Consider the following 10,845-nt stretch of genomic DNA (forward strand, 5'->3'; position numbering starts at 1 on the left):
CTTTACTAGTAGGTCTTGCAAATACAAACATTTTATTTTACCACTTCGTGAAGAATTGATGGAGCAACATGAGGATAATTAGTTCATTCGGAAATCGCGTGTATTCCGGCGTACAGAATTTTTATACCCTTGCAGAGGGTATATTGATTTCAGAAGTCAGAAGTTTGCAACGCAGTGAAGGAGACGTTTCCGAACCCATAAAGTATATATATTCTTGATCAGCATCACTAGACGAGTCGATCAAGCCATGTACGTCTGTCCGTCGGTCCGTCTGTCCGTCCGTTTCTACGCAGACTAGTCTCTCAGTTTTTAAGCTATCGGGATAAAACTTTCCCAAAAGTCTTCCTTTTATTGCAGGTAATATATAAGTCGGAACCAACCGGATCGGACAACTATATTTTATAGCACCCATAGGAAGGATAGAAAAACAAGAAAGGAAGCTAGCTTCGGCCAGCCGAAGCTTATATACCCTTGCAGATAATTCCTATTAATTTACAAATCGCAAAAATGTTAATTTTCCTATTATTTCTCATTAATTTTGCGTTCGTTTCAATGGCAGCTATATGATAAAGTAGTTCGATTTTGATAAAATTAAAATCGAAATTCGAAAATATTTGAAAAGAGTTATATCCTAAAGTAGAAGAGAATACAATAAAAACCAACGAAGCAATAATTTATTTCCTGTTATATTCCCATTAATTTTCCGATCGTTCCTATGGCAGCTATATGATATAGTCGTCCGATTTTGAAAAAATTTTATTAGAAATTCAGAACTAGATAAAAAATGACATTTCCAAAAGTAGGATGTTATAGGTTCAAAAACACCCAAGATATAATTTGTTACATTATTTTTCCCGATTGTTCCTATGAGAGCTATATGATATCGTTGTCCGATCCGGCTCATTCCGACTTAAATACTACCTGCAATAGAAAGAAGACTTTTGGGAAAGTTTTATCCCGATAGCTTGAAAACTGAGAGACTAGTTTGCGTAGAAACGGACGGACAGACGGACATGGCTAGATCGACTCGTCTAGTGATGCTGATCAAGAATATATATACTTTATGGTCGGAAACGTCTCCTTCACTGCGTTGCAAACATCTGACTGAAATCATAATATCCTCTGCAAGGGTATAAAAAACGAGAAAAATTCTAGCTCCGGTGTTTTTTGAAATATTACCTTCTACTCTTGGGAATATTTTTATACCCTTGCAGAGGGTATTATGATTTCAGCCAGAAGTTGGCAACGCAGTGAAGGAGACCCCATAAAGTATATATATTCTTGATCAGCATCACTAGACGAGTCGATATAGTCATGTCCGTCTGTCCGTCGCACAGTGGCGCCTTAGGCCAAAAAACGTGCAATAAATCACTTTTTCGACTTTGTCCTAGAAAGTTGCGACCCATACCAATCGACAGGTAATTGATCCACTATTACAAATATGTAACCCTTTCTCAAATCAAAAAATTTTTGTAAAAGATATGCCCTTTCAAAGTTTAACAATTTTTCACTTAAAAAAAAACACACCGTTTTTAGGTAATTTTTCGCACTTCCGGGGGGTTTTTCTTAAAAACTAGGCATCGAATCGCTTTGCTTTTTTTTCCCACGGATTGTTAAGAGTAAAAAAAAGTATAACATATTGCAGTTTGCCATCCGAATCTCTTAGTTATGCGTTATTTGCGAAACGTCCATTTTTTCCATATTTTTCAACTTTGATGGAAAATAAAAAAAAACTATTTAATACTATTTTTTTTATACTTCCGTAAAACGTTATTTGGACTTTCTTCTTGATATTACGAAAATTGTAGCTGCGTCCGCCTGCGTCCGCGGTTTTAAAGGCCAAAAAAGGGAAAAAAGTCATGGTCCAAGAAATTGCATATGGCGCAACCTTGTGAAAGATTTGTCCAAAACATGGTTTTAAAGTCATGAAAATTTGATATGATGTTCAACAGCTCGATATAAGAAACTTTAGTTTTACCACTTTTGGAAAAACCCGCTAGTTTAGCGGGAAAACAGCTAAAATACGGAAGGCCTTAACTTCTAAACTAGTGAAGCTACAGACTTGTTTTTCTTGTTTAAAAGGTATTTCAAAATGCTTTAAGCGTCTCCTATATGTAATTTGTGTAACTGTAATATTTAAAAAGATATGCAAAAAACACCTTTTTTTAAAACTTTTTTGTAGTTTCTGTTATTTTTCTCAAAAACGGCTCTAACGATTTCCTTTAAAACTTCAAACTGTTTAGCCCTTGAGATTCCTTAAATTTTGGTATGTATCATGTTATTCAAGTTATTAAAAGTTATTCAGAAACGAAAATAGCAACTTTTGCCAGCTCAAAACAACTTACGCTGCCTAAGCATTGAATTTAGTATGTGCGAATCCAAACTGTATTCCAGGGTCATGGAATCACAACCTTGTCACAGAGTTAGAATCTAGTAATTATAGTCCAGAAATGTTATGTCTGTTGGATTTACCAAGTTTACCAAATTATGACCATTATTTCAAAAAACAGGAAGTATAAAAATTTGTATTTTAAAAAAAAAACTTCAACTTTTTTTTTTTGTTTTTTTAGTTTTTAAAAATTAAAACATAAAAAATAAACTAAAAAAAACACGATTAAAAAAAAGTTTTTTTTTTAAATCCCCCAATGTTTTTTTTTTTTTAATTTTTAAAAATTACAACATAAAAAAAGAAACTAAAAAAACAAAAACTTTTAAAAAAAAATTTTTTTCTTCGGAAAAAAATGGATTTGTTTTTAAATTCTGACTTTGCCGATTTGTAAGTACGCCTCTGCCACGCCCACTCCCTGTCTCAAGCAATAATTTGAAAGGTGGATCAATTATCTATCATTTGCCGTTTACATCATTAAATTATCTTCACTGGTTCAAAAGTTATGATTTATTACCAAAAAAAAGTCAAAAGGCGCCACTGTGCGTCGGTCCGTCCGTTTCTACGCAAACTAGTCTAGCTAGAATTTTTTTACGTTTTTATACCCTTGTAGAGGGTATTATAATGTCAGTCAGATGTTTGCAACGCAGTGAAGGAGACGTTTCCGACCCTATAAAGTATATATATTCTTGATCAGGGTCAATAGCCGAGTCGATATAGCCATGTCCGTCTGTCTGTCTGTCCGTCTGTCTGTCCGTATGAACGCTGAGATCTCGGAAACTATAAACTAGAAGATTGGCATTTTGCATGCAGATTCTTAGAGTTCCTACGCAGCGCAAGTTTGTTTCAGCCGAGGGCCACGCCCCCTCTAACGCCCACCACCGCTATAAACGAATTTATAAAATTTAAATATTTCGGAAAAGTAAAAATGCAGTTTTATTGTGTTTATCAATACCTATCGAAATGTACAAGAAATTTTTCAAATCGGACCATTCGTTAAATGCGTGATCAAAGTTTTATCTCCATCTCCCTCCCTCCCTTTAGCTGAGTAACGGGTATCTGATAGTCGGGGCACCCGACTATAGCGTTCTCTCTTGTTTTATTTTTGAACCTTTCGCACATCCAGTGAACGGTATCGACAAAGCTGCGATTATTCTTCAGCCACACTTCCAGCAGTTCGCCCCTACTAATGTTTAAATTTTAATTTTAAATAAATAATATTAATAATTAATAATAATGCAAGTGTATTATGAATGTGGATAATAATAATACGTGGTATTAACAGAATTATAAAATTGTTTTTAATTTGTCTTTGCTTTCCTTGAAAACATCGATATTATCGATACGATAATTATAAAGTATCTAAAATTTCGATTTTATAATTTATCGATAATTTTCAAGCTCTACATTTTACTCTACGAGTATCGGGTTTAATAATTATCAATCAAATGTGGAATCGGAAAATAATTAGTTACTTCGCTACTTTTGAATGGGATGCCAATCTTTTCGTGCGTGTACAAATGTTTTCGTTTCATTGAAAACAACAAATTTAAAAACAAGAAATTTAAGAACAACAAATCCAAACAAGAAAGGAAGCTAGCTTCGGCCAGCCGAAGCTTATATACCCTTGCAGATCATTCCTATAAATTAACAAATCGCAAAAATGTTCAATTAATTTCATTAATTTTCCGATCGTTCCTATGGCAGCTATATGATATAGTCGTCCGATTTTGATCAAATTAAAATTGAAATTCGGAAATATTTAAAAAGAGTCATATCCTAGAGTAGAAGATAATACAATAAAAACCAAAGAAGCTAGAATTTATTTCCTATTACTTTTCCATTAATTTCCCGATCGTTCCTATGGCAGCTATATGATATAGTAGTCCGATTTTTTAAATAATTAATTCGAAATTCAGAAATATTTAAAAAATAACATCCCCAAAAGTAGAAGGTGATATTTCAAAAAACACCGAAGCTAGAATTTTTTTAACGTTTTCTTTTCCGATCCTTCCTATGGGAGCTATAAGATATAGTTGTCCGATCCGGTCGGTTCCGACATATATACTACCTGCAATAGAAAGAAGACTTTTGGGAAAGTTTCATCGCGATAGCTCAAAAACTGAGAGACTAGTTTGCGTAGAAACAGACAGACGGACAGACGGACAGACGGTCAGACGGACAGACGGACAGACGGACATGGCTAGATCGACTCGTCTAGTGATGCTGATCAAGAATATATATACTTTATGGGGTCGGAAACGTCTCCTTCACTGCGTTGCAAACTTCTGACTGAAATCATAATACCCTCTGCAAGGGTATAACAAGTTTGCATTTGTGAAAATTAAAATTGCATTGATAATATTGTAACTGATAGAAAGTATAAAAATTCACTCAGTGGCGGATCTAGGATTTTGTTGTGGGGGTGATATCAGAGCAAATTTTTTGTTGCTTACTTTTTGAGTACCAAAATTCTTTTCATTTTTCACCCGAGTGGGGGGTTATATATCACCCATATCCGCGCATGAATTCACTAGTTTTTTTCGATTCTCTCTCTTGAAGGATCTTTTACATAGGTTGTTTACTCAAAGGTTTTCAAAAAAAGTGCTAATAAGAATTAAGAAAGTCCTGACAACTGTACTCCAAACTAATTTTAAGCGAATGAAGTCCCTCCGGGTATAGCTAGTTGGGTATAAAAATGGATTTGGAGCATGTTTCAAAAAGCGACTTTAAAGATAAATTCGAACAAATAATTTATTTTAGCTAGCTTTTAATTTATATTTAATTGATATTTAATGTTGTTTACTTTTTTATATTCACTTAAGCGAACAAATATCCTTAAGTTATGATGTTAACTTCAATCTGAAGCCAACCGACATGTAATGCCTTTCCTTGTGAACGGTTGCAGCCTGTTGGGTTTTTCTGTGTTGGGGGCGTATCATCATTTATTTACGTGTAAGTGTAAACTTTTACACTTCTGAGAAGCACTAGGTGACTATCGGTATTCGATTTTTGGTAGGTCATTTGGACTGTATAAGGCCCGTGCATTGTGGCAACGAAATAGAGAGAAGGGTACCAGAATATATGCACGGCACAATTTAGGAAACTTTATTACCCTCCCGCTAATTGATTTTAACAATCGAGTTTTCAAGTGTCCCTTATAAATTACCTAAGCCGGCGATTGATGGGCTTATAATCACGACACTGGCGTCTATATAAAAGGACTGTGCTAACCCATTAGTTCAATAATTCAAGTTCGCATCACGATACGATGGAGCTGCGACGAATCTTTCCGGCCTTGTTTACCCAATCGGAGAACTCCCCAGCTCGCTCACGGGACGCAACTCTATACTTGCTACGCTGCATCTTTCTTATGGGTGTACGCAAACCACCTGCGAAGTTCTTCATAGCCTACATCCTCTGGTCTTTTGCCCTGAATTTCTGCTCCACCTTTTACCAGCCCATTGGTTTTCTCACGGGCTACATCAGCCATCTGTCTGAGTTTTCGCCGGGCGAGTTTCTCACTTCGCTGCAGGTGGCTTTTAACGCTTGGTCTTGCTCCACTAAAGTGCTTATTGTGTGGGCGCTGGTCAAGCGTTTTGACGAGGCCAACGCCATCCTCGACGAGATGGACAAGCGGCTCACAGAGCCCAGCGAACGACTTCAGGTTCACCGCGCAGTCTCGCTTAGCAACCGTATATTTTTCTTTTTCATGGCCGTCTACATGGTTTACGCCACTAATACGTTCCTCTCAGCGATTTTTATAGGAAGGCCGCCGTATCAAAATTACTATCCGTTCCTTGACTGGCGGTCCAGCAGGATGCACCTCGCTCTGCAGGCCGGCCTGGAGTACTTCGCCATGGCTGGCGCCTGCTTTCAGGACGTCTGTGTGGATTGTTACCCCGTAAACTTTGTACTTGTACTGCGCGCACATATGTCTATATTTGCGGATCGTCTTCGGTGTCTTGGCACTGATCCTGGGGAGAGCCAGGAACAACGATACGAGCGTTTAGTTATGTGCATACAAGACCACAAAGTCATACTGCGGTGAGTGACTGCACAGAGAAAAACACGGAACAATACCCGGTTGATATTGTCTCCTCAATTTTACATATCAATTTTTCCATATTAAAATAATACGAATGCATTACCAATACGATACGAAATCATCATCATCATCAACAATTACCAATGTTGATATGAATCCGTAACATATTAATATAAATACTTCAAAGATTGATATGTTTTTCATATCAAATGGGTAATCGAAAAGTCTTCGAAAAAGTAAAGTTGTATTTTTGTTGTATTTCTGGTATACAATTGTATTATAACGCTTTATGTGCGGTGGTCACACTTATATTTACTTTCGTAGTGCGTAAATAAATTTCTAATAATATAATAATTTTTAATACATAATTTGAAAAACACTAACGTTTTAAAATATTTTGGTCAAGTAAACATTGGAAAATAAATATTTCTCCATACATATTATCCAAAGTAGCATTTTAAAGTTGAGCATGCTTGAACGAGCTAATTATACCCGTTATTCGTAGAGTAAAAGGGTATATTGTATTCGTGCAAAAGTATGTAACAGCTAGAAGGAAGCATTTCCGACCCTATAAAGTATATATGGGCACTTCCAGCAAAAGGTCCACCAAGCCAAAAAACTTGAAACTTGAAAAAAACATATTTCCACATGATTGTGCCGCCATATTAGTTTCTAATTAGTTGAATCCTGAGCTAAACTAAACATTTGGAGTATAGTTTGATTATTTTTATGACAAACCCCAATAATATACACAAAAGTTAGTTTTTGGCTATTTTTTTGTTATTTTTTGGACCTGTCTTCTGCTGTTAATTTATCCTATAGGAATGCTAATATGTGACATTTTTCTGTACTGAATGCTTCATTCACATGAAAACTATTAAGTTAAAAGCAAAACATCCAGCAATTGAGAGATAGAGGTAAAGAAATCCGCTTTACAAAACAGTCGGAAAAAATGTCCCGAGCGACATGTCCCGAGCGAATGTGGTTGAAACTTTTTTGAGTAAAACCAAAAGCATTTTACAGCGACGTGTTTGAACAACATTCTAAAAAAATCGCATTCAAATATTTCATCAGAATTCGCTAATTTCTGGTGTTGTATGAACTTCCCCGAAATCCACTTCTATTTTTGTCCCGAGCGAATACGGCAGTTTTTTACCGATATCTTAAAAACTAAAAGTGGTACAAAATCAAGATTTTTACAAAAAATAGAGCTTGGGAAAGTGAAACTAGCCGAGTCGATATTGCCATGTCCGTCTGTCTGTCTGTCCGTCTGTATAAACGCTGAGATTTCGGAAACTATAAAAGCTAGAAGATTGGCATTTTGCAGGCAGATTCTAGAAGTTCCTACGCAGCGCAAGTTTATTTCAAAAAGGTGCCACGCCCCCTCTAACGCCCACAATCGCTTATATACGATTTTAAAAATTTAAATATTTCGGAAAAGTAAAAATGCAGTTTGGTTGTGCTTATCAATGTAGAAGAAATTTTTTAAATCTGACTATTTGTTAAAAAATTATGGCTCATTAAAGTTTATATCTCCATCTCGCTTGCACTCCCTACAGCTGAGTAACGGGTATATATACAGCTGTGAAAAAAATAATAGCACCACTAACCCAAAAAAATTTTAACTAGTCACCCTACTCACATTTTTTAACTTTTTTAACTTTTCAAAACGGGTTTTAAATAGTAAGACTAAACATAATTTGAATATGAAAAAAAATGTTAGCTTTATAAAAGGTTTCTGGACTTATTTAAGAAAATCCGTGCAAAACTGGAAAAACGTACGAAAAAAATAATAGCACCACTTCTCTAAAAATAGAATAAAAGGTAGAAAAATGACAAATGGGTAACTTAATCTTTAGTTGGCGGTAGCTAACAAGTAAATCTAAGTGTAAAGTGTAAATATCTTTTGCGATTTTTGGATATAATGACTTACTATCGATTAAACAAGTCAGGACCCTACCTATAAAGGAATTGGGGCCCAAAAGTCATGATATATTTTCAAATTTTGTTCGGAAATGATTTAAGACGTTTTAGATTAACTGTATAAACTGTCTTTAAAAAAAAACTCCAAGATTTTTGGTTGTGTTATGGTCAAGCGAGTACACAAGTCACTGTATATTGCTGACTGAGTACTTTCGAACTCTTTCTTTGCTATCCTGACCGTGATCCTGGCCGGATTTTATTGGTCAAAGATTCATTTAAGAAGTATTATGTATTCAGTTTAAGCTACGAATTACTACCGTATTACTATTTACATCATAGGATGATTCATGAACGATGTATTCATCCGTATTGATCTTACTTCAAGAAGGAAAAACAAGCCTATGTTAATACTAGGTCCATGCTCAATAAATGGATGTTTTGGTACCATGTTTTTGGTCAATTTAGGTGTTTAGAAGACACATAACTTATAAAAAGGATTTCTTCTTACCCAATTTAACTTTGCCTTCACACATTCTCATAAGTTTGCGGGCATTCATTTGTAAGTTTTTTTGACGAGCCCTATGCCCTTGTAAATGTGTTTCGCATTTCGGATAGGATTTTTTTTTAAAGTGCATGTTTTATAAATTTGCTTATTAAAGCATTATCCAACTATTAAAATATTCGCCATTATTTTAAGCACGTGTTTTAGTTTAGTTTTGGCCCTGATAAGATTCTTTGTGCTTTGTGATATAACATTTTAGAAGGAAAAATGGGCCAGGACTCGCTTTTTCTGTGTTATCCTTTAAAAGTTTATGCCATTTTTAATAAAGATGATCCAAGACCTAACAAATTGAGCCGGTTTTCATGACCGTTTTCCATCCAATATGTTTCTTTTTTGAATATTTTTCTTTTCCGACTTGGAAAATTTTCCACATGTCCTTGTATTGCCAAATGGTAATCAATTTGATGTCTGGATATCAGGAAAAGTTAGTTTTAGTCAAATCTCATAGAATATATCCTTTATACACATGAATATTAGCGCATCGTAACGTTTTATTTAAAGAAAACGGAAGTGGTGCTATTATTTTTTTCTGCCTTTTTTTGACTTTTTTTCTTAAAATCTGAAAAAATTATATGTAGACAATATTTTCGATATCCGTATCAATTTTTTCAAATAGGTGGAATACTAATCAAGATAATAAAAAACACTTCTTGTATAAAAATCCCCGTTTTCCACATATTTCTTTAATATTAAGAACCTGTGACGAAGTGGTGCTATTATTTTTTTCGCAACTGTATATATAGCGAGATGGAGATATAAACTTTGATGAGCCATAACTTTTTAACAAATAGTCAGATTTAAAAAATTTCTTATATATATATATATATATATATATATATATACCGTGAGATCAAAGCGATTACGATTTCCATCGAGGTAAATCTTTGATGTTACATAGTGTTATTTGATTTATTGCTTCTACTTTAGTCTAAGGCGGCACTGTGTAACGGGAGAATGTCCCCTTTTTATGGCGATTTTCTAATATGTAAATTTACATTTAATTTAACGTTAATTTACAGATTTGTCGACTGCCTGCGGCCTGTGATTTCTGGAACAATCTTCGTGCAGTTCTTGGTAGTGGGACTGGTCCTGGGCTTCACCCTAATCAACATTGTTCTGTTTGCTAACTTGGGATCGGCCATAGCAGCGCTGTCTTTCATGGCCGCTGTGCTCCTGGAGACGACGCCCTTTTGTATACTGTGCAACTATCTTACAGAAGACTGCTACAAGCTGTCAGATGCCCTTTTTCAGTCAAATTGGATCGATGGGGAGAAGCGCTATCAAAATACTCTTATGTACTTCCTGCAGAAACTACAGCAACCGATAACATTCATGGCCATGAACGTATTTCCAATATCTGTGGGAACTAATATCAGTGTAAGAGCTGAAGCGGTGCAACCAACTGTATTCGGCATTAATTGGTATCATTGCAGGTCACCAAGTTTTCGTTCTCCGTGTTTACTCTCGTAAAGCAAATGAATATAGCTGATAAACTTGCGAAAACTGAAGAGGACGGGTGATTGAAAGATTCGTGTCTACATTTAAAGCAATCAGTTTAAATACACTTTAAAAACAGCTTTTTTACCAACATTTTTGAGCACAAAAATAAAGCACAGCCCAACTTCAATTAAATGTTGCAAGTTAGAAAAGATATTTTCGCGCAAAAAAAAATTACGAGCAAATAGATAATTGCATGGTAAAGGGCATAGCAGACTTACCTAGGGAAAACGGCCCCCAGCGATTTTTAAAAATTTTGAATCAGCGATGGTAGATAATTAGAAGGAGAATATGGAAACCAATTTTCAAAGCTATTGGACATTTGGCTGAGGAGTAATCGTCTGCAATCCAAAAACGTATTTAAGCTTATATCTGACCAACGGAAACGCTTAACTGAAAATTAGTGATGAGAAATCAAAGGGATTAGAA

General features: G+C 35.2%; 1 protein-coding gene across 1 annotated transcript; it reads left to right on the forward strand.

Annotated features, from left to right (window-relative positions):
- Positions 1 to 4,699: 4,699 nt before the first annotated feature.
- Positions 4,700 to 10,535, forward strand: Or42a (Odorant receptor 42a). Its single transcript, XM_017155481.3, has 4 exons — positions 4,700 to 5,341; positions 5,406 to 6,433; positions 9,939 to 10,296; positions 10,353 to 10,535. The coding sequence occupies exons 2-4, from the start codon at positions 5,658 to 5,660 to the stop codon at positions 10,437 to 10,439; spliced, it is 1,221 nt and encodes a 406-aa protein (XP_017010970.1). The 5' UTR covers positions 4,700 to 5,341; positions 5,406 to 5,657; the 3' UTR covers positions 10,440 to 10,535.
- The last annotated feature ends 310 nt before the right edge of the window (positions 10,536 to 10,845 follow it).

The sequence above is a fragment of the Drosophila takahashii genome, chromosome 2R (assembly GCF_030179915.1).
Source record: "Drosophila takahashii strain IR98-3 E-12201 chromosome 2R, DtakHiC1v2, whole genome shotgun sequence".
NCBI classification, from domain to species: domain Eukaryota; kingdom Metazoa; phylum Arthropoda; class Insecta; order Diptera; family Drosophilidae; genus Drosophila; species Drosophila takahashii.